Genomic DNA, 24,651 nt, shown 5'->3' with positions numbered 1-24,651 from the left:
GCAGACAAGGTACAGCAGGGGTTTATCTAGTCAAGGCATTAGTCTAGCATCTGAGCTGAAACAAACTACAGCAGCCCTTAAAGCTAAAGGTCTGACTTTACACCAAAACAGCCTGGCAGGGACAGCCTTCAGGGAGTGGTCAGAAGCAAGCACTGGGCTTGACAAACACCATCATCTTCAGCAACCCCGATCTGTGGTGACTGTATGCCTGGCTTCAAGTCCCTCTAAAGCTGTATTAGAAATGTTCTGTTGATGCTCCACAGCCATGTATTGATGTTTTGCTCTATATATTGCACTGAGTCTAATACAGCTGGCTTTGCAGAGCTGCATGCCCTGAGGTCAGTGAAAGCACTTGCATAAGAGCTGGGAACACATCCTGTTTAAGGGATTAAAATGATATATATTCATCACTTTGAAAGAACGAGTACAGCCCAAGGCATTAGTTTAGATCACAATTTTAATGTTTAAAAACTATAGAGGTAACAGAGATTATAGAACTTAATACATTTTTTTTTCTTTATTTACACACAGAAACTGAAAAACTGCATCTTTTATTCGAATATGAACAGCACAAAGTATGGTGATGTTAGCAGGAGCAAAATATTACCATTCACTCACTTGAACAATCTATTAGAGATGAGCTCATATCAAGTGTACATCATTCAAACAGTATTGTTTATACTGGATCTGGGTAAGCCTTAACATATCTTGGGATGCTAAAAACAGCTTTCTATAAACAAGTTAAAGTTCAAGTCTTGTGGAAAAATACCTTTACAGATTATATTTTGTTGGCTGTAACACTGAAAACAAAACGTACACTTGTACTAATTTGAAAAGCTCCATAGAAGTGACTGCATATAAATTTTTCCTCAAATTTGTGCTCATGGTTAAAGCAAATGTTATTTCAAGTTTCATTTTCATCCAAGACCGTAAATTAAACACGAAAAACATACAATTATTTTTAGATGCATTTCTCAACCTCCATTTTTAATCAGTCCTGAAAAAAAAAGCACTTCTGCGCTTTACCAGTGAGAGACTCTATGCAAAACTGTCGACAGCACTCGCCTGCAGCGCCGAGGCTGCGCTCCCACCGAGGCACTCTCGGGGCTTACACATCTGTCCCCTTCCATCGAACCCACCCTGGACATGCAGCCATCCTGTGACCAAAATGCTGGCGTCTGCCTGATCATACAAGGGATGTGCAAACTGTCCCTGGGTGGGGGATGCTCTCCCAGCACAGGAGACGCTAAGAGTTGTGGGCACACCACAGCTGCATGCCTGGGTCTGTCTTGGAGGAGCTGCCACAGGGCTCTGCAGCAAGGGAGCTGCAGGGAGCAGGCTACAAACAGAACAAATCGCTCTGGTTGTCACCCACCCCTGGCACGTGATACTTTTTTTTCTGATCTACATTTCTGCTGGCTGAAAAGGGAGTGCAGAAGTCCTGGTCTGACTTCTATCTGTACTAGTTACCCTCTGCGGAATGATATACAGGCCTGAAACCCAGCGTGGCATAATGCTGGGGCAGGCTGCTGGCTGCAGCTTGCTCTGCTTTCTGCATAAGTCCATTTCAGCATGTTGCTGCCACATGGCCTCGGCAGAGGAACAGGTACCTGGGTACCAAATGGGCACTTTATGCAGGGAGATATCTTACCCAGTAGTAAGACTGGGTAACTTGCTATGGAGAAAACAGGGAGACCTGTGTTGGAACTATTCCTAGCAATTTCATTGGGTCTCTTTCTCTCTCTCTCTTTCTCTCTCTCTTTCTTTCTTTCTTTCCTTTTCTTTCCTTTTTTCTTTCCTTTCCTTTCCTTTCCTTTCCTTTCCTTTCCTTTCCTTTCCTTTCCTTTCCTTTCCTTTCCTTTCCTTTCCTTTCCTTTCCTTTCCTTTCCTTTCCTTTCCTTTCCTTTCCTTTCCTTTCCTTTCCTTTCCTTTCCTTTCCTTTCCTTTCCTTTCCTTTCCTTTCCTTTCCTTTCCTTTCCTTTCCTTTCCTTTCCTTTCCTTTCTTTCTTTTCTCTCTCTCTCTCTCTCTTTTTTCTTTCTTTTCTTTCTTGTTATTACATTAGCAATGTAAGTATAATTTCAAGTTTGGGATTCAAATTGTGAACTCTTGGGAGAAAGGAAAGGATATACATTTTGCTAAGTCTGAAGCTAAAGTATTTGTATATCTATTAAAATTATTCTTAATATGCAGAGCCTATCTCAACACTTCTATATAATAGGGCATAAACAACTGCAAAAATATACAGCATCCTATTTATTTACAATATATATATATACATAAAAATGAAATTTCCTACAATACAACACAACTGCATAGATTTGTCTTCAGAAACATAGGCATGTGTACAATTTGTGAATTCTAGACCTTTCCAGCCCTGTACTTTTTATTAATTATCTTTTTTTTTTTTTCACAGTTTGTTACAGAAATCCTTACATTAGATACAAATAAAACATTCTTTGTGTAAGTTATAGGAAATAAGGATTTTCCTGATGCCAGGTGCTCTGGGGAACTGTTTAAGCGAGCGCCCTGGCACCAAGTGGTAAAGCCATCTTGTGGAACCGCTGATGGACCTGACTACATTCGGCTGTGCCTCCCTCATAAAGGCACCAGGGTGGGACGGTAGGACTGGAGGTGGGACAACACCACATGGAAAGTTTTGCTTTGACCAAGATGCTCTTTAGCCTTAATGTAAGGCTCAAGCAAAGAAACGTGTTAATTTAACGATGAGCTAGAGATACCATTAATTGTTACTGTTAATACTCATTATCAGAGAGAGCTGTGGCGCTTGTGCATTATAAGGCAGATGTACAGACAAAACCCATCTATCACCCAACCTGCATTTGCAGATATGACCTGTTCCAAGGGGAGCACAAGCTGTGGATCTCTGTGAGGCTCAGGACAGCAGCCCTCAGGAAGGGGTGGGTGTCCCAGCCCTCACAGGATGTGACTGGCCTTTCCCCCGCAGCCCCACACCGGGGACGGGCACTGCTTGGGTCCGTGTCAGCCCTACGAAAGGTCTGTGCTGGTGCACAGATTTGGCATTAGCTCTCTGACCAGGAGCAAGCATCACCCATAGACGTCACAGCTCCCAACACGCTGCTCCCAGGTAACAATCCACTGTGTTTTACTCACCAGGCATGCTTGCTGCTGGCCAGAGAAGGGCAGCTGTATTCTGCAACCATAAGGGTGGTTTAAGCTCAAGACTATTTTCTTTGCAATGTGCTGTGGACTAGGAGAGGCAGCAAGGCTGTCTTTTCAGTGTAAGATTAGCTCCTGCAATCTTACTGGGAGCCCCTGCTTCTATTTAGTCTTTCCTTGTCCTTCACCACTTGATTGTTTCTATTATGCAAAAAAGAAGTTTAAATTACTTTGTTGCAGTTATTAGGAGCAATTTTTCACCTAGTCTATGAAATTTGCAGTGCTCACGATAGTGATAAACTCTCTATGAAAAGAAAGCATGCTACCACCTACTAAGTAGATACGGTACTCTGGATCCTATTAATTTAACAACAGAGAAACTCCTACAGCATTTCACTGTGCTCTTAAAATCCTAGCTAAAATGTGGGACTCGTACATTGTTGGCTACAAGTTCACTATTCCAAATGAACTGAATAACAGCAGTACATTTTACAGATAACCTCATACAAATATTGTCATCCATCACTGATGTTGACAGTTACAGCAGGGTCTATTGCATTCTGTTAAGAATGTATAAACCTGATGAGAAAACAAAAAGCACGTTATTTCACGTTCATTACCACAGACATCAATAAACACATGATTCCTTTCCATAAATATCTATAAATATGATGCCAGTAAATCAGCCTAAGCAAAATTCCCTCTTTTTTTTTTTTTTCTTTTTTTTAAATTTTTTTTTCACAGACCCAGAAACAAAGCCTACTTAAAGACTCAATATTTCAGGTATCTGTCTTTCAGTATCTAAGATATGCTTTGATAGTCCGGTACCTTGGGTAATTTCATTCTGTGCACACACCCAGCTCATCCTTCTCCCTATGTATCCAGTAAAACTCCAGTACACATATAAACTGGGAAAAAGAAGAAGGCAGAAGAGCAAAGAGGAGGGAGAAGGATTGTGATGGAGGAGACTAAGGAAGATGCAAACAGCAATCAGCCACCCAACAGCCCTTCAAGTCCAGGGTAGCTGGGTGTCAAAAGTCAATGGTCATTATTTGAAACACAAGACTACAAAATACGGAGAGGGGGCAGATGTCATAGTTGTGACCTTTCTGGGACCCCGTGCAGCAGATCAGACCTCTAGCTCCTACCTGGGTATTTGAAAATCACTCCCAGGATCTCCTCTTTTACAACCCCCCAGTGCACAGAGAGTCACCGCTCAAAAATCAGTAGTAGGAGGATAAAGGGGGAAGGAAAGCAGAAGAGCCCTGGAGTGTTCTGAGGATAACACTGTACAGCATTCTCAGGTCTGAGTTAGGTTTTTTGGGATGAGATCCAGAGAGATTATAAGGTGCCTTGAATCCTGATATGTGATCCCAGCAAGCTGATCACAGACTGGTTTGGGTTAGAAGGGACCTTACAGACCACTTAGCTCCAACCCCTCCCACCAGACCGGGATGCCCAAAGCCCCATCCAACCTGGCCTTGAACACTTCCAGAGACGAGGCATCCACAGCTTCTCTGGGCAACCTGTTCCAGTGCCTCACCACTCTCATCAGGAACAACCTCTTCCTTACACCCACTCTAAATCTACCCTCTTCCAGTTTACAAGCGTTGCCCCTTCCCCTGACTCTACAGGCCTTGGTAAGAAGTCTTTCTGATTCAGAGAGCAGCTAGACGCCAGGCTCCTGCTTTAGCTACCAGGGAGAGTTGGGTGCCTGTGAAAGGGAAACCCCAAATGATGTCCTGAGCTGGGAAAATGCTAGAATGAGCTGAGAGGAGACAGAAGCACAGGTTCTTCTCTCTGTGGTTTCACTAACACCTGGACTTGTAGGCTACAGCATGGACTTCTGTGAATGAGGGCCCACCTAAGGCAGTATTGGTCACATCAAGGGGAGGTGCAGAGAGAACTGGTGACCTGTGCTGTCACAGGCACGGGCATTTGAGGCCACTTGCTGAAAGCCACAGGCAGCTGATCCTCAGCCTGCCTGATCCCATCTAGCTCAGCTGTCTGTGTTTTAAACCCTGGGCTGCATGGGAGGAAGGATGGCATGCTGGAGACCTTGCTGGGAGCCTGTATTGCTGGGAATAAAAGTCTGGCAGGTCAGGACAGGCTGCAGGAGCCACACTCTGTAGGCCAGAAGGTCTTTGTTAAAAGGGATGGGATTTCCTGCTGCCAGGCTGCTCTGAAGGCCTCTCTGCATGTCAGTGCTTAAATTCCAAGTAAGGCCTCAAACTAACCTCTCTGTTGTCACCCTTAAAAACCTGCTCCTAAGGTCCTGAGAAGTGCTCTGCAGTCTCAACTCTCAGCAGCTTCAAGCCATGTAGGATAAGGCAGTGGCAACTGAGGCAATTCAACAGCTCACAGAAACCCCAAGATCCTGAATTCTCCACCCCCGACCTTACAAAGAACAAGCTGCAATGACAGATTACCCACAGGCAGTGCTGCTAATGACAGGCTCCTTCCACAGCTACAATGGGAGTCGGAAATGAACCAGCCACAGGGAACAAGAGGGTCACTGCATGCTGACAGGTACGTCTCACATGTACAGCAGAGGGCATTACGTAGCCCTTGCATGCGATCTAGGGCTCCCCTTAGCCATCGTTTTTTTCAGAGGGAGCCTGGTTCATCTCAAGAGCAAAACTGAAGACACTTTTTAGCTCACATTTATGCTGCTGGCAGTGCACTAATAAACGTCTGCTGAGGATGGTCAACAATCACCTGCTTAGCATTTGAATCTCTACAAGTAGTTCTCTACACCAGCTATAAGGCATTAGGCAAATGCTTGTTTTGTGGACAACAGATGCAAGTTACAGTGTTTCTGCTAGTAGTAATTTAATGTATTTCCTGTAATTGCTATGGAGAACTGATGTGAAATGTAAATAAAACATTTCAAATATATAAAGTGTGTATGTTTGTTGAAATAAATGTTACATATTTCAATTTCCATTAGATATCCAGTAGTTCTGTAGGGCGAGTCAGATCCTGCTCCCACTGCTGTCAGAAACCCTGCTGACTTCAGGGGGAGGAGGATGAGACATGAGAGAGGAGCCAGTCTCTAAAAGGCCAACCTTAGGTATGTACAGATGAATCCAAGAATGCAAAAGGCATGAGGTATGACTAAACGTGTAGGTTTTGATAAAACTGGAGCTTGCCATTTCTTTCTGAGAAGAACGGGGCATTAGCAAACAGTTTAATGCTGAAGAAAATGCGGATTTCCTATGGATATCTCTGAGCGTCTGCTTCTGGTCAGGTTCAAGTACTCACTGCTGGCTGTCAAGTCTACTGGTGGCCAGGTTCAAACTGAAATGTAGCAGGGAAATGGTGGCTGGTGGTGATTGTCCCTCTCCTGCCCCCTGCACTCCTTTGCAAAAACACACACCCACACCCATACACACACACAGGTCTGCTCCCCAAAGCAACAAAAGAGCCAAGACTAGGGCTGGCTCCTCCACCACAACGTTACAGAGAGAAGCACCAGATTTAGGACCTAGGTTTACACAATGCTCATTTACACTCATGGTGCTTTTCCTGTCCGTACCAAGAATGCTACACTTGGTGAGGCAAATGGTGCACAAAACAGCAACAGAACAAACAAACAAACAAACCAACCGAATGCGTACAATTGAGAGCAGAGTTTTGGTTAAAAGGCAAAGGGAAAGGGTGTGAACTGATGACATTTGGGACAATCACTCCAGCTGGGATTGATAACAACAAATGCTGCTGCTTTAAAGGAGCAGAGCTTATGGTTCAAGGGCTAAGAATAATAACGGAACAATGGAGTTCATGGGTGGAAGAGGAAAAACAAACTAATTGTGATGAGTTCCTATGAGCAACGCTCTATATAGTCTCTCAACAATTAACACAGACTTAACGCTGATCTGATAACTCAGTATCATGGGACAGAGTGATATGCCTGTTGGAAAAATGGGTCTGTTTTCTGCAAGAAAATACACCCATAACAGTATTTTCAGTACTGGAAAATCATTATTTGGATTTGATTTGAGTAAACTCACAAAAGGTGGAATAGATAACAGAACGGATGGTTGCGATTTTGGTGTGTAGCAAACAGGGATGTCTCCTTTTCAGAAGGTCAGCTTCAGTGGCCTTCGGCACTGCCTCCTGACTGTACCCAGTCATAGATTACCAGAGGGATGCTCACTAGGGAAAACATTATCCCCAGTGCCAAGAAAAGAGAAGCCTGGAAGAAAAAGGAGAGAAAATTAATGAACTAAAAGAAAAGACAATTAATTCAAGTGTGTTAACTTTCCTTCTTAAGGAGATTTACAAGGTGATGTATCAAAGCTATGGGCTAAAATGAGATAGCACTGCTGGGGAAGACAAGACTCACAGATAACTAACAGATTAGTGTCATTAACAATTACTTGCTGAACACCAAAACCACTTTTTTTCCCATTTCAATTTATTTCTTAAATGTTGATCATCCCTAAAAAGGACTAAATGAGTCCATCTTTAGGACCTATCAGCTCTGCTCTTCTCAAAGCCTGAAGACAGAGTGTGCTGTATGCCTTCTGAACTGGCACACTGAAACGCAGAAAGCTCGCTGGGCTGCCAAGGGCAGTTGCAGGGGCACCCATGCCCTGGCCAAAGCCACGGCTGCTTGCAGAGCTGCTGCTCCCCTGGAAGGAAATGTCCCCAGCTCCAAAGAGAACGGCTGGGGAGCACAGGGGGCCTTTGGCCCAGAAGACACACAGGGCAAATGAAAAAGGGGAAGCAAGGCTGCCAGCTGATGGAAGCAAGAGGGAAAAGTCAGGAGAAGCAGCTCACACAAATCTTCAGATTAGGTGGGTTTTCCATCTAGCACATTTTAAGAAATGACAAGACAAACACATTGACCTGAAAAGAACACATACCCAAATCCTCTGAGTCAGTTTTGCTCCATCCTGATGTGTAATTTTTAAATACAATGATGAAGGAAGAATGAAAATCAGCATATTGGCAGAAGTGACACCTGCAAAATTGAAACAAATGAGTATTCTTAGTTGCCAACACCATAATTATTATGCTGCTGATTATCAACAGTTTTACATTAGCAGTACAAAGCCAGGACACTGTACCTACGACTCCAAAAATATCCTTCATGGTTGGAATAAAAATGACTAACAGGTTGATGATAACCAAAAGGACAAAAGTAACCACAACGTGACGGCATAAGTCAAATTTTGTTTTTCTCGCCAGCTCAAATAATGATGAACGTACCTGTAGGAAGAGAGAGAGTTTGATGTCAGGAATAGTCTACCAGCCAGTTCAAAGCTCCCCATGATTATTTTAACTGGTTCTTCATGTGGCAACTCAGCTCTACACTGATCTGACAGAAATTGTGGGGACTCTGACATAATGCTCTTTGAAACAATCCTTGCAATTAATTTGATATTTCACAACTGTATGTTTGCATACATCCAAAGTAGGCTATTCCTCTCTTTCTACCATGCCTTTTGGGGTCCTTCTGCACCTAACAGTGAACTTCACTTCTGAGTCTGCTCCAGTGAAATCATGTGAAAGAAGAGAAGGCCCTTGTGGATTCAATTTAAAACTGATTTAAGACCAAAAGTGAATCATTTATTTCCTGCAGGGAGAAGTTTTCCAGAAATTACTGGGAATCTGGTGTGGCAAAAGACCAATCCAAGCTCGAGTTCTTGTTTGTAGCTGCAGCATTACTGACTTGGAAATGACCAAACTGTGTTTTTAAAAAATCCAACCTATACAGACATTACCTACTTCCAAACTGCGTGGAGACTTTTACTTACAGTGAAAAACAGCACTGGCACTGTGAGTATAACTGCAACAATCACAGCCAAGCGCACTGTCAGGATGAGGATGTCATCTTTGCTCTGGTACTTGTGAAGCAGATCTGACTGCACATTGTCTATGGGAAAGACAATACGGTAAGTGTTCCAGCAAGTAGGCAATTCATTCACAAAAAATCATTGCTTAACAACAGCCTTCTTGAACAACAAGTGATTTATCTGTAAACAAAAGAGTATGGAATGAAACGTTCTTGAGTTAAAACAGCATTTTGAACCAAATCCTAATGCTCCTATTATTCCAGATTAATCCTTTGGAGGCCTGATTTAGGAATGCATCCTAATTCAAGACAGCACATGCCTAAGTCTAAGGTAATTTTCACTGTAGGAAAGACAACAGTGAGACACACACAAAAGCTTGCTTACATATATATACATATAAATAAATAAGTAAAGTGAAATAAGCTACTTTTAATCGGTTCTGTGGGCTTGTTTTAAAGTTTCAAATGATATAAAAATAACCACATGCACCGCAACGGCTGAGTTTAATATAAATTACAAGGTTGAGCTAAATTGGTCTAAACAGCACATAAACTCCCAGCACAAAGCAGTGCCTCTGTTCTCAAGCAAGAACAAAGCCCGGCTAAGGTCAGCTCTCAGTGGGACATTTTGACATTTGCACTCAAACCCCCGGGCAGCTCCTCTCTCCTCGGAGGGCTGCCCTTCTGTTTTTTTCTTCTCTTGAACCTGCCGCCCCTCCTCGGCAGTGCCCGCGGCTCAGCCCCACGCCGGCCCTGTGCTCCCGGCATGGCCAAAAGATCGCCGGGGGTGCCTAGTGGGGAGGCACTGGTGATGCTTTAATAAGCCCTCCTGCAAAAATGCTTCCTTTGCACTCTGATTAAATAGTGGTAACGGATGGGAAAAGCAAGTTGCCGGGGGACCTACGTGCTTGCTTTGTGCCTTTTGAATATCTAGGAACAGCAACCCAGGGAGGCGGCTGTGAAATGCGCCACAGAAACACGCTCGCTACCCTCTGTTTTTAGAACAGCTCGAGTTTTCTTTCTGTCTGCTAATCTTAGAAAGCTGACAGGAAAACATAATAGCTTTTAAACCGAAGTCCTTAAGAGGAACTCGGTGGGCACGTGTAGATCAAAACTGTGGTAAAACCTCCTCTTCCTGAGAGCAAAACGCCTACGCTCCCCCCAGGGCGTCCTTCTGGGGCGAGACCATCTCTCAGCGCCTGAATTCCCACCAGGAGAAAGAAAACACTCTCCCACCTCCCTGCAGGTTAGGAGTGGGGTTTTCAAGCCGGGCACATGCACAGCTTCTGCGACACAGAGCTTACTCTGCTCCTGCGAGCACAGACTGCAACTTCTGTACCGCTCACGGACTGCAGCCAGGTAGGAAGTGAAAGGCAAGGCTTACAGTTGAAGGTCTGTTTTCCTTTCAGCTAGATACACCACAGAGCCCAACCACAGTGACCTTTTAGGGGAAGAAAAACACCTCTTTTCTGTAATTCTGCAATGTAAATATAGTCATAACTGCAACACTTTCGAGAACACAGCAAACAGACAAGCACTATTGGCGTAAAAAAGAAATGGCCAAAATAAAAACCCTGGTCTTACCCAGGCAGGGAAGAGGTTAGAAAACCAAGTGCACATATAAAAGGCAAAATCTTGTCAGTCCCAAGAGTAAGGAGGATTGGAGCGGAGAGCTTTCGCATTCCCTCAGTTCCTCTTTGTGCTGCCTCTCATGGCACCGATCCTGTGATCGTCAGTGCTTGCATGAGCCCCAGCGGAGCTGCGCAGAGGCACGCGGCGTCCATGTGCAGGGATGCCTGCTCCGGGAGGAAAATTCCTCTGCTGCTCCCTCCCAAGGGGGCCAGGAGGATGCAGCCTGTATCTCCTCCATGGGCTCCATGGGGCGTGGGAGGTTCCCGGAGAGGATCCTATGGGTATCTGCCTCCTCACATCCCTGGGGCGACTGCACCAGAGCTTCCTCCCTGCCAAAGTGAAGGGGTTCGTGCTGATTCACTCCCACTGCCCCCCCACAGGGCTACTGATCTAATGCATGCCTGTGACAATGTTCTAGCTAGCAGCAGTCAGGTGAGCACAGCTGCTGCTGCAGTCAGTTGCAGCAGATACCCCCTCACCTCCATCAGTTTTATGGGGAAAATTAGAACTGATGATGTCAAATTACTTCAGTGCATGCAGGCTCAAGGCATTATGAGCAGGACGAGAGCCTGAGAAAAAAAATAACAAGACAGATACACCTTTGAGAAAAAAAAAAAAAAAAAAAAAAAAAAGAAGCCAATTTTCATATTTACTATTTTCTTTCCCTTGTAATAGGTGGCTTACAGTGAATGGTGTCACAAGGGGAGATTGTAACAAAAAGGTCACTTGGAATACACAGTGGAGATGACTGAAGACCTTTTGGTGACCCTGAGGTAAAAGGTAAATGTCAATTTTGGCGTCTGTCTCATAACCCTTTAGTGGTCTATGAGAAAACACACTACATATCAACATTTCCATTATACTGGGAAATGGGAGTAGCTTCCTGGGCCACATTCATATTTTATCCTATTTACTTAAAAATTGTACATACTCCCTTAGGACAGCAATACAACATAATTTGTTTGTTTCTTTAAGCGAATCAATATTCATGAAAAGAGACACAATGCTAGTCCCAGACACTGAAATAACCATCCTTCAGCTGCAGAGCTGGGACATGCCTCTGAGCTTCCCCACCTTTGCTGCCAATTTATTTAACCAACACCTGAAGGAGTGAACCCTAGGGACACAGGAAAAACATGTGGTCCTTTGTCTCTCAACGATGAAAGTACCAATAAGAAAGTGAAAAAGCTGTGAAGGCTCATTTGATACCCATTTGCTAGGACCTGCTCTCAAACCTGTCACGTTTTATACAGATGTGCACAACCAGTCACACATCACTTATTACCAAGGCACACAAAATTCAGGTAGGGACTCTGGAATGCAAATCTCGGTAGGGCCCAGCTAATCCCCAGTTCTGCTAAACAAATCTCTTCCTCATATTTTGAATATGCCTTTTGTAAATACTGCTTTCACTTGTGCTTGTCATCCACAGGGGAAAGACAGGAAAGGATTTGTACCCTCAGTATGAAAACGCTAAGGAAAATTATTTGAAAAAGTATTTTAATATAAGTGAATGGACTTTTCTTTCCAGCTGGGATTCGTTACTGATTTCACATGTATTCCCTTTCTGCTTTGATCAGTAAAGTCTGCATACTTACCATAGAAAGTCAAATAGCCAAATATGGCAGTCATAAAGTACATCACAAACATGGCAAAAAATGAGATATTTGAAACCAACTGCATTTTTTTCTGTGAACGGCTGGGGAAAGAAGAAAAGAAGAGAACAAATAAAATGGTTGGATTGTCTTTCTGAATAGCTGCTTAAAAATGTATCAAGCCTTTGCATAAACATATCAATTCTGCAGAGACTCATGAATGCATTTTCATTTAGAACAGGAATTAATTGACAGCTGCATCAGGAAGAGAAAGGCGGGACAATGGACCTTGGAGTTTAAGTAAAGACATGCTGTAACCACCCTGTGGCTCTGCTCCCCAGACACACTCTTGTAACTGGAGGGAAGGGCGAAGCTGAGTGGGCAGGAAGAGCCCTTAAACACTTCAGTAATTAAATTAAAAGGCCAAAATATAAGGACAGTAGAAGTGTACAAAGAAAAACAACAACAACAACAACAACAACAACAACAACAACATTCTGAATGTTTGCAGAAAAAAACGTATTTGTATCCCCCATGGGTGGTAATAATGGATGTACACAGACCACTGTAGCAAAATAGATTAAGTGTAAATATTTCATTTTTAGATATTTGCTCTGAAATATATAAAGTATAGTACATAAAAATATATATGCTTTTAAATCCACACAGGGATGCCTTCGACAGGCCCCTGGGCACCTGCTGCAGCCACATGAAACTCAAAGCATCCAGCTTTGAGGGCACCCTGAGTGTCCCCAGGGGTCTGACTGTTCCCGACCCTTTGCCCAGGCCCAGGCCCCACGCCCGGCCCCAGCAAGGCCACAGCAGGGCCGGGCCCCAGCTCCCCGCAGCCCTGCCCGAGGCTGCACCAAGCTGGCCGGCCTGGCGACGGCATCGCAGCACGGGCGAGGCTGAAAGCAATTTTTGTTTCTGGTATTGCACCAGATTTTTAGTTGCGCTGGAACAACTGCCGTGGGCTGAACACACGTCTCCCTCCTATGCAAAATACGGTCGGCACAACTTGGCTCTCCCCAGGCTGCTGTGTACTTCCAGAGAAAACTCCCCAAGTATTGCATTATCCTCAGCTTCCCTCCACCCCAATGGCACATCTGGGAGGCCAGATTTCCTAGCTGACAGCCACACTCGCTGGCTTGTTTGGTTTTATTAAAGCATATCTCCTCCGAATGGCACGAATGACTCAGAGCACCTCTGCACTAACATTTTCCATGCAAAACAGTGCAAAACAATTAACTGGAAAAAAAAAAAAAAAAAGAGAAAGGCTTACTCTTTAAGTTCGCTGTAAATTGGAAGGACTGACGGGTGGCACACGAATGCGAAAGCGATGGTGGGCAAAGCATACACAGTCTGTTCAGAGAGAGTTTCAGACAAAAAGTTAAGAAGAATAAGTATTTTACCCAGAGTCATAAAGAAATGTGTTCAGCTACCTCAGCTCCCAACTCTCTGGACTCTTTCAACCGAACGTTGAAAGCCCTATTCAGAGAAGGCAGGAGACCTGTCAACTGGCACGTGTTTAACAAAACATGGAGAGCAGCGCTCTTTCAATGGGAGGACAACATCTTGGCGCTGGTCATGCAAGCACAGCCCTGACTTTGTCCTCAGCGCGCAGTGGTGGGTGCCACGCGGCTGTGGGTTCTGCTCCCTGGGATGGGTCTCCCTGCCCAGCTGCTGCCACCGACACTAGCACACCGCCACGTGTAAGGGGGACGGACATATGGTGGGTCACCGCTACGCTACCCTGCCTCGGGATGGAGAGGGGTGCGCACCCGTGGTGCTAAGGCTGAAGTCCTGAAGATGAAGCCCATATCCAGACTGTAAGAAAAGAGAAGAGGAATGCAGAACTTACAAATAAATGGATATTTCAAGGTACCAGACTGAGCCCCTTCATTTCCCAGGCCAACAAAAGGGCTAGGAGGAGTGTGGAGGGAGCATGCTTTTCCTTGGGGAAAGAGAGAGACCGTTACGTCACTACGAAGCGCAGAGGGCCTCTGAGGGGAACCTCACCCCCTGCTCAACCAAAAATCTGAGCGGGTTTCTGTGGTCACCGTTTGGCCAAACTTTATGAATGATCTCAGAGCTCAAGCACTTCCATTCTCCACAGGAAACTGGTACGAGCTGAGATCACATGAAAAACAGGTCCTCCTGTGAGGATAAAATGAGCTGATCCCTATGGTCAGCTCTTCCTGGTGCTCTGAGGTTTCCTTGTGCTGGCCACAGGACAACCATTGCTACAGAAGTAGTCCTGGAGCTGCCCAGTGGGGTACATCCCCATCCCATGAGATTCAGAAAGCACACTATTTGCTCTCTGGTGGTCCTTCCATAGCCAGACCTGTGCTGCCTTCTCTCAATCACTTCCAGCACACAGCTGATGTGGAGTCTCCACTCTTGGAGATACCCAGAAGACATCTGGACATAGTCCTGGTCAACCTGCTCTAGGTGTCCCTGCATGAGCAGGGGGCTGGACCAGATGGCTTCCAGGGTCCCTTCCAGCCTCAGCCATTCTGTGATCCTGTGAACCTGATCTTCTCTCACACATCTAAGTTACTAAATTGATTGGCAAATTATTGGCCCCGAAAGCAAATCTCTAAAGCTCAGGTCCAGTGTGCCTAATTCAGATGGACTGATCCTTCTGATGGGCATTCATTGACTCTGAGGTAAACACTGTCACTGCAGGAGAATAAGATTTCCTTTTGTCAGTATCTATCTAAAATGTACCTACTCCTGTGTCGCTACCACATACCAAGTTGACTACTTCTTGGTCAGTCACACTGGCTCAGGGCTGATCGCTGCCCACAGCTGAAGAAAAGTGCTCAAATTAGTTCACATTGACTTCTTGGACTGAAGCTGGTAGGATGATTTTTTTAAAAAGCTTAATTTTTTTCAGGCATATACTATACATACGCATTCTCTATGAATGCAATGGTGACAATCTGAGGACCCTGCCCTACTGGATAAGGTGCCGTGCAAGGATCACTGCAAACCGGCACAGCTGGAAGAAGCAATCCTCCTGCTCCCACAGCTACAGCCAGTTGCTCTTTCGCACTCTCTTGGCACAACTTTTTGTGCAGCTGTGTGGCGATCGAGGAAAGCATCCAGCTGAAAGGCAATCAAATTTTTGCTGGATTAGCTTTCGACTGTATCCTTTTCCTGGTCCAGTTCACCATATGGCTATAAAAACAAATACCCTGTCACAAAGAAGTGGTTTGTGCACAGAAGGACAGACAAATTACTTCTGGCCTTTGGATGCAGGCTTACAGTGTCTGCTGAACCACAGCCTAGGAACTCAGTCACAGCACAGACAGTACAAAGCAGCAGAAAGGAAAACTTTCCTAAACAAAGCATTTGTTGTCCGGTGTCATCTGGGGCTCACAGCCTTAGCACACATACTACCAAGGCAGCTCAGCCTATCTTGGCTTCCTGGGGAACGGAGCAGCAGAGCAAGACTGCAAGGAGCTACAGGTGTTTATGGCACCTCCATACAACTGGGCAAGGACTCCCATTGTGCATTCGCCATCGGAGCACATGTGGAAGCATGGAGGGGCAGGCCCTACGTGCTGCTGAGCTGATTAAGGACATGGAGTGTAGGTGCATGTATTATGTGAATCAAAAATAAGTATCATAAAAAGAAACATACCTTGGAATTAAAGATAACATACTTTGGCTTACACATATGCTCATGTGCTGAGCTATTTGATAGCATAGATGATGTTGCATTTAGCTCCAATTCGTAACAGGGAATTTGAAACTTCTTGTAAATAACCTAGGACAAAAGCAGAAAACAGCTGTTAAGAATAATACTAAAAAGCAAATTCTAATTGAATTAAGAAATTCTGAATATGCTATCAAGTGACTAATCCAATGAAGAGAGCAAGCTTAACTTACCACTATGAGGAAAAATACCATGCAGCTTAATGAAAATCCGCTGGTATAGCCAAGATACCCTGAAATAAATTAAAAAGAAATCTTACACAAGGTTATTTTATTAGCCGTATCTTGCTTTTTAATTCTCTACTTAATGATAAATTTAAATGCATTATACATTTAATATGTATTACAAGCTTCTGGGCAGGACAAAAGCATTCCTGGTTGGTGTGGGAGCCTTCCACGTTGCAAGCCTCCGGCTTTCAGACAGACCAGGGCTTTGATCTAACCGATGTGACACACACCTTCCTTCCCGAAGGTAATCGTTACAGTAGTTTAACTAATTTTACTTTTGAAAGGGGCTGTGGTAATTGAAACAAACTTGAAAATGTGAAATTGCAATCAGAACGTGACCCAGATTCCCTACTACACAGAGAAATGTGAGCTTACTATGGGTTAGTTTCTCAAAAGGAAGATCCCAAGAGGAATGCAGTGCCAAAACTTGTTACATGGCTTTAAAACACACATAGTGCACCATCTGGCATCTCTGTGGACTAAAACACATTTGGAAATGTGGTTCTTTATACACACCTTACTTACAAAGCCAACACCTCCAATTAACCCAACCACTGAAAATTTCAATGCTGATAGAAAAATAAGCAATTTTTTATAATCTTACATTTCGTTGGTGAATATATTTTTACAGGCCACACATACAGTAGAGTCAGTCACCTCATGAAATAAACACCCTCTTAACCGTATTTTTTAAAATCAATTTCCCCAATTATATGGATGAGGCTGGTTTATACCGAATTCAACCGCTGTAACAATTTAGGCCTTCTTTTTTCCAAGATGCTCAAAACGCAGCTTCCTCCTGGACCAGAGAGGCTGCTTAGATTACAATGAGAGCACAATTTTTGTAATTATATTTGAGTGGCCAATGTGGCTGTCGGAGGCACAATGGGCTCCTGTATTTTATACCCATAATGGCATTTACATCTTACCTAAGTTCTTAAGGAGACATAAAGGGAGGATGATACCAAATGTCACTATGACAACGAGAATCCGCCCATCGACGTACCATGCCCTGTACAAAACATTAAAAAAGTACCGTGAGCACACCTTAAACCCTCTCTGGTTTTCCTCACACTTAGTCATCCTCTTTGCTGCAGTTACAGAAGCATCTTCCATATCCTTACACTATGGAAGGCAAAATAGGGACCACATCTGAACTTTGCAGAGTACCAAAGGTATTTGGCATCCAGCTCTTAAAACATGGCACTGCTCTGCCTCAGATGCAGCACTATTGGTGTTCTGTGTGATATATTTTCACTGCTTTGTTTAGTATGAAAACCCGAGGAAAGGGATCTCTAATTTCTTTGTGCTCTACAATACATCATATAACCCTGTGTAAAGGCTATTTATTACTGTAAAGAAATACCATCCTCCTATTCCCTCTATTAAAGAGGCTGGTAAATGTCAAGGAGTGACAACTGGCAGACATCTAAGTATAATATTCTGCCTTTGCCATATATTAGTATAGAAGAATTTTATTCAGGGCCAAAAAGTCCTGTAAGATGCTAAAAATGCAAGTAAAAATATAATATCTTAAACTTTTGTTGTTCCCAATATCTTCAAGCATTGCCCTACACTGTAAAAGACAAAGCTTCTAATTCTGCACAAAAATCTGGAGTGTAAATAGAGAAAATACTGATAACTACACTTTTAATTTCCTATCCATCCTCTTGTCCTTCACAAAGTTTTCTTGTGTTTTATTAATCCACTGAGATACTCCTGTGATCTACTGTTGACAAGCCTAAGGAATATCCAAATATCCAGTACTTAAGGGTTTTTATAAACATATGCTCAAGATTACCTATACAATGATAAATTCTGTAATCTAATCGCAAAAATGTATTCAACTTACGAAAAAGTTTCTTCTTCTCCCATTAGAAACTTTATGGCAGAAGGCAGCTCATTTTTGACTATGAAGAGATAGCTCAGCATTGCTGGTGGAACAAGAGAATCACTTTAGACAACAGATGAGATATTTTGTAGAATAAGTACACAGAAGCATCATGAACATTTTTCCACATCAGTTTCTAATGATAGAAGACCCAGAACTGTAACTGACTGTAAAATACTGATCATTCAGTAACACAGCATCTTTAAAGGGCTGCACGCAAAATGTTATTGAGACCAATACGGAGGAGCATGAGGATCCCAAACTTTTCTAAGAGAATGGGTAACCTTTATTTAGATCTTTATTAAGATCCTCCTGTGTTTTTTGTTTGTTTGTTTTGTTTTGTTTTTAAATATCCAAATCTCCTTTACCTCCAACGTTCTGAAGAGATGTAGATCCAAAGACAATCATTTTCCCTGGGGTGCCAAAGACCTGCTCACCAAGCTTTTCATACACCATGCAGCCTGTGTTAAAAGAAATGAGGAGAAAGGTAAAGAATTCACCAGCAAAAGCAAAGAGTCAAACCACTTGTGATTCCTTTCCCACTAACCTTTCCTCTGTAAAACTGTATGTTTCCATTGTTACTAAATGGAAAGCTCTCTTGTAATTGCTAGAGCTGAAACTTACAGAGTAATATTTTGGTATCTATAAATGCTGTCTTTGGCTACCGATCATTTATGAGACCCTCTTAATGAGTCTGTCTATACCCATAATGGCATTTTAAGTTCAGGTATCCCCATCCTGGCATATTAGCTTTGCAGTCTCAATGGAAGAAAGGTTGAAGACCTTCTCTCCAGACCAGATTCAGTACAGCAGGGGCCACAAGCCAGTACTGGCAGCCTGGCCACAACAGACACCAGACTGCAACTCTGTAATTCTGCTTGGTTTGACTAAATGATCCAAATGAAGGCAGCCACTAGTTTACAGGATGATTTACTGTTTTTAATGATGATGCCTTAACTTGCGAATTCTCAAATGTGTTATGTTTTTGGTAAAAGCAGGGAACAGCTTAAATTATAACTAAAACTTCATTTTAAGTATTTGTCAAGCTTGAGAAACTCCTCTATTAATTGGATTGTGTTTCTGTTAAATGCTTTTTTTCCTTGGCTGCGATTCAGGCTGAGAAAAAAAAGACTGGATATTGTGAAGATGGTGAGAATCACAAGAACAGAAAGAGAAATACTACAGATGTTACACTGAACAGATTATTTTAAAAATGGATCTCGTTTGTTTTTCTCTACATTTCCTTATAGCTGACATTTCTTGTTTAAAGCTTGTATAAACAATAACTCTGAGCTTAGCTGTAATGATGTATCTGCAATCCAGCAGCACAGAAACCAGGGCTCAGATTTTGGGAACTAAGAGGGCACAAATGTGTCAACAATTAGGCCTTCACACCTAGTTTAAATAAGTAGTTGCTGCCTTTGCACATACTATAATAATAACTCATGTGCATCCACATTACGTATTAAAATACGACAGTGTTCTTATGCACAGATAATTTTAAAAGTATGTCTTCAGAGGTTGTTACTCAAAGAGACTCTTGACTTAGAGCACAAAGTCTCTTTAACATTGTAAATAACTTCTAATTTCTGTGTTTAGAAATGTGTTTTGCTTAGAGTTATACTACTCTCTGTGGAGGAACTGTTTCTTTTTATTTTCTTCTAGGAAAACTCATGAATTTCACACTAGCTGTTAACAACGAGCTCTATTTCCAAGTAAGCTGGCTTACCTGCATAGGCAGAGATTCATTATATTTAATTTGCAATTGATTTTGTAATGCAAAGGAACTATTTGAGCTGTTCCTTCTAGCTCACTAAAAACATTTCCTTGCAGCAGAATCCACTTGTTGGCTTGATTTTTTTCTCTTTACAGTGATGGTCAGATGTCATTCCCCTTTGCCGTGACATTCATTATTTTTAATTCTGGGCTTCTGACCCACAATCTTTTAGGACTTTCTTTTGTGTCAGCAAAGTGATAGAAACTCTGTCTTTCACAAAGTACCTTGCCTTATACTGAGCACTTTTTACCTCTTATTCCTTACAAGTCCACTGAAATGCTACAGTAACATCTTAGATTACCTGTTTCCTTTGAACACACCAACAGGAGATATATTGAATAAATAGACAGCAATGTCACGGAAACCAAAAGCAGCCTACAAAAGAATGAAAGATAAAGCTTACTGTAAAAGCAGAGCTCTAACATTGCAATATTTTACACATTGGGTCATATTCCTGTTGATGCCAAGATATTTTTTATAATCTTCTGAGAATGCAAAAAGCCCTATAAACAAGAGTGATTAACATGCTGTTTGCAATTCCACCAGGCTAGAGAGGAGCTATAAAACCTTGTATGCAGAGGAATTCAACTAAGTAAAACTTAGAAAAAATGCAGCCTGTTACTGAGTTATACCCTTCCTTGTTGAGGGAAGCAAGAAGGAAGATGTCTCATCATATAGGAATTAGGATTTAATCAGAGCAGGGATGAGCCAGGTATATTCCTCAGCACCCAGTCTAAAGGATTTTTTTCTGGAAGCTGAGTAAAAATTTCAGAAGTCCTCTATTTAAAGCCTTCTGTGCCAGATGCAAGCATCTCTTCCCAAGACATGTGTCACATGCCACCAGAGGGGTGCCTCAATAGTTCTCTACATGCCTCCCAGTGCCGAAGGAGTGGGAAGAGGAGGGAGGTTAATACCACCCAGACATGTCTTGCTCCATCCAGCCCTCCACAGGCAAAAAGGACCCAAATGTGAACTCAGTGCGATAAATAATGTGGTCTCTAGCTTCGATTCTGTCCGTGTCCTCGCAATGAGTGATCCCAAGGGTTGGGGCCTCTGGGCTTTAGATGTTAGGCATGGAGACAGCTGACCCATCCCCTCACCACTCACAGACTGTCTTCTCCTGGGAGTGAAGGCAGAAAGCAAAGGCTTATGTTTCATCCAGGAAGGGACAGGTGTCCCCTCACTGATGTCACTCCCCTTTCCGCCATGATCCATAATTTGACTTCGCACATAGAAGAATTGCAGGAAGCAATGACTGAACTGTTTGTGTAAGGAACTTGCTGGCACAAATGATAATTAGTCAGTGCCGGGGGCTAAGTGCATAAAAACACATTTGCTCATTGCTCTATGTCTTTAAGCCAAGCACTATGTGTGCCTTCCCCTCCGACACTGACACACAAAGACCTGATGATGTTTTCATGATGTGTGTGAAGAGCATTCAGACAATCTGTTGGCAACTCCTCTCTGTATTATGACAACTACCCTTGGGACACCGAGGAAAACAAGCCTAAAATTTAACAGAAAACATGCTGCTGCCACAGATAGGCAGCGACACATCTTTTTCATAGAAATATATAGAACGATCGGGATGAGAAGCTTCCTCCCTCCCCTTTTTTACCATTTTGGACTAGAAATGTTTTAGTGCCAAATATTGACCCACTAGTTTTTTGGGGGCCAGAGGAGCAGGGAGGTGGTAGAAGGAACTGCTCTTTTGCGGAGAATGATGGTTGACAGCAACACCACGTTTCTCGTACAGCCCAAAGGGTGTTTCTCCTTGGGGAGGTGAGGGGAAAGGCGCTTGCAATGGCTGAGGTCACTCTGCTCCATTTTTTAAAGACTTGCTAAGCCCTGCTGCTGCCCACGTCCCCTCCAGACCCGCTACGCCCCTGTCTGCATGGAGGCACAGTGCTCGCAGCCACGGCAGCCAGGCTGAGTCACTCCCAGCCCCAAGTGGCCCTGGCTGCACAAGCCAGCACCAAGTCTATTTTAATATTAAAAGCTCCCGTTCTGCAGGCACTGAGCTCATGGAGTCTTCGCAGCGGTAAAAATAACACCCCCGAGCAGCCAGGTATTTGATCTGTTGTCCTTAGCTCCCTGTAGGACCTGCACGGAGACGCTTGGCGTTTTCCTTAGCACTGCATGAGGAACTTGTTTGTGTTAGGACTGCGGTGCGGACAGGGACACCCACACCAGAACCGCCCCTTGGAAAGGAAAGGAAACATCCCTGCCACTCGCCTCGCGCAAATTCAAAACAGAAGCGGGGTAGCTCGCGCTCTCGTCTCAATACTTATTATTTTGCCTACTTTTAAAGCAGTGCTGGCAGCTCTGCAAGCAATCAGCGCATGCAAAGCTCACCTCCCCCAACAAATCCAGAATAAACAGTTTAAGGCAGGGGACTGATACAGGGCTAGGAAGAACAAACTGTTCCTGTGGCACCGCTGCTGTTTGCTCACAGCTGCCACATTACCAAGCTGGCTCAAACACTTACTGTCCCCAGCCCTCTGTGGAGTCCAGGCTGCAGGGCCTGAGGGGCTCGGGCAGCCCCCTGCCTTCTGCACTGAACCCCATAAGGCATGGGATGTGGAGGAGCAAAGCAGAGCAGGGCCATGCCACTGCAGGCCACCCAGCCTGGTGACAGCTTCCAGCCGACCTCAGCAGAGGCGGCTGCAGAGAGCAGAGTGAAACCTCAGCTGTCACCTCACCCTGCACCTCATCCGACAAGCTCTGCCTCTCAGAAGGGTTTTTCAGACCCCATGCACTGCGGGGCTAAGTATGGGCTGAAGGCACCTCATGCCTGGGCGGCCCGAATGTCTCTGCAGTGCAATCCATCGCTCTGCTGCGGGTGAAACCACAAGCAGGGCGAGCTACCTACAAGTGCTCCTGCCATTCCCAGCTGGCCTGGCCCTTCTTTACCTCCCCAAGCCTTTTGTTCTTTTTTGAAGCATCTTTCTGCAGCAAGAAGGCTTTCTGCCCATTTTTTTTCACACAAGAAAGGACGTTCTTCTTCAGTCTAGGTTGTGGTTATTAAAAATATTAGGATTAAGTTCCTCAGAGTTCCTCTGCTGTTTTGCCTAGAGAGTATGACACTTTACTATGGCAATCAGTTATGCAAATATTATGTGACAGTACATACCCATCACCATATTTACTTTGTACGTCTTATGCCAAGAGTATAGGATCTGAACTGATCCTGGTGCACTCGGTGCACATTTCACACTGAAGTAGCATAAAAATTGTGAGAGTGGAAATCAAGTTGGGTCTGCTTTGTTCGAGCTGAAAATGCTCCTTTAGTTCCTCCTCTGCTTTCTATTTTTCAGAGCTGGTGCGAGCCAGCACTGGCAGACAGATGACCTGGACAAAGCAAACTAGAAACTTTCCAGATTTCTGCTGTTCAAGAGTAATGAATGTAAGTGCTTTCTCATGTGCAAAAAGAAATCAAATTCATGCTAGGACTTTATCTTTTATCACTTGTAAAGCAGAAATGGTTCTAAGATCTGCCTAGGACAGAGACAGCAGAACCATACATTTGTGGGAAAAACGCACTGACTGAGAGTGTGAGCAAAAATAAAAAAGTAATGGTCTACATTTAACTATGAGTCTATTGCATGGTGAAAGGGCAATTTAAAGCACTTCAATTTTCAGGCATAACTACAGACAGCACGCTAGGATGCTGTATCTCCAGGCTTCAAAGGCAAAATCTCTGCTTGCCCGGTCAGAAAGGTCCTGCTAGCTTCCTTACCTTTCATCTCAGCAGGCTGATCTATCTCCAAGCTAACAGATCTAAAGGCATTATAAAACTAACAAAAACAATTACTCTCACTTAAACCCACATGGTCTAATTCTGTAGAGAATAATGCTGTTATTTACTATATAAAACCTCTACCCAGCTATCAGCTTTGGTGGTTTTTGTACAGTTAGGTGGTGCACAGCTATACACTCACTACTCGGACCAAGACTAGCCTGGTTTCCACCACAAGTTGTTTGAAGTTTTGCTAGTCTTCACACCACTTATCTGATCTACTTCATTTATAAGAAACTGCCTTTTTATATCCTTTAGAGCAAATGCATTTCACTTAAACTCTCATGAAAAACTTTGCTGAGAGAGAGAGAGAAGAGGATAAGATTACTTATGGAAAACTAAAGCAACTGAGGGTGAAATTGAAGGTGCTCTAAAATCTCCTCTTGTAGAGTAGATGTAAAAAGTTACTGTTCTTTAGCTGAGACACTGGTCTCCCAGAAGAGGTAACAAGGTTGAGCAGAGGTGACTTCTTTGGTTACAGCAGTTTTTGCAAACCCCAGTCTGTGCCCTCCAAGGTGTGCTTATCAGAGAGCATGGGTGGAGAATCATAAACAGGTTACTATCACATGCTGGTTTAAAAATAAATAAATAAATAAATAAATAAATGAAATGAACTCAGTCCCTCTGAATAAAAAAACAAAAAACAAAAAACAAAAAACAAAAAACAAAAAACAAAAAACAACTCAATTAGTGTCCATCTACTTTATAGCCTAGCTTAGTTGCAACACAATTATGAGACTTTGTACATTCTTAATGTAAGTGGATTAATTCCTTGGATTATTCCCAGATTTTATCCAACCACAGCAAACTGTACTCCAGCAGCATGGATGTAGCTATGCTGGCACGAAACCTCAGAGCAGATGGCTATACATACCACCTTGGCCATCCATTCTGCTCTATGCAGGGCTCATATTATATATTTTCAAAAAACAGAAATAACGTAAGTTCTAGATTTTTAGGTTCTGACATTCAGAAAATGACACCTCTGTAGAGTGATCTGTAAACTTAATAACTGTGTTGAACAGGTCTCAAATATTGTAAATTATTGTATTTCTTCCCTCAAT

At 43.4% G+C, this 24,651-nt stretch overlaps 1 protein-coding gene across 1 annotated transcript in view; it reads right to left on the bottom strand.

Annotated features, from left to right (window-relative positions):
* Positions 1-445: 445 nt before the first annotated feature.
* The window catches only part of SLC38A1 (solute carrier family 38 member 1), a 40,364-nt gene continuing 16,158 nt past the window's right edge, over positions 446-24,651 (bottom strand). Inside the window, exons 5-16 of the mRNA XM_082777176.1 lie at positions 20,090-20,163; positions 18,380-18,472; positions 17,973-18,054; positions 17,050-17,132; positions 16,067-16,125; positions 15,819-15,944; positions 13,452-13,531; positions 12,173-12,273; positions 8,905-9,023; positions 8,215-8,356; positions 8,011-8,108; positions 446-7,337 (exon numbers count right to left, since the gene is read on the bottom strand). Coding sequence (XP_082633302.1) covers positions 7,236-7,337; positions 8,011-8,108; positions 8,215-8,356; positions 8,905-9,023; positions 12,173-12,273; positions 13,452-13,531; positions 15,819-15,944; positions 16,067-16,125; positions 17,050-17,132; positions 17,973-18,054; positions 18,380-18,472; positions 20,090-20,163 — 1,159 coding nt within the window. The 3' untranslated portion in view covers positions 446-7,235. The remainder of the gene's footprint in view (positions 7,338-8,010; positions 8,109-8,214; positions 8,357-8,904; positions 9,024-12,172; positions 12,274-13,451; positions 13,532-15,818; positions 15,945-16,066; positions 16,126-17,049; positions 17,133-17,972; positions 18,055-18,379; positions 18,473-20,089; positions 20,164-24,651) is intronic.

Source organism: Aythya marila (genome assembly GCF_965140915.1).
Source record: "Aythya marila genome assembly, chromosome: 1".
In the NCBI taxonomy this organism is placed as follows: Eukaryota; Metazoa; Chordata; class Aves; order Anseriformes; family Anatidae; genus Aythya; species Aythya marila.
This window is presented reverse-complemented; position numbering and strand designations above follow the sequence as displayed.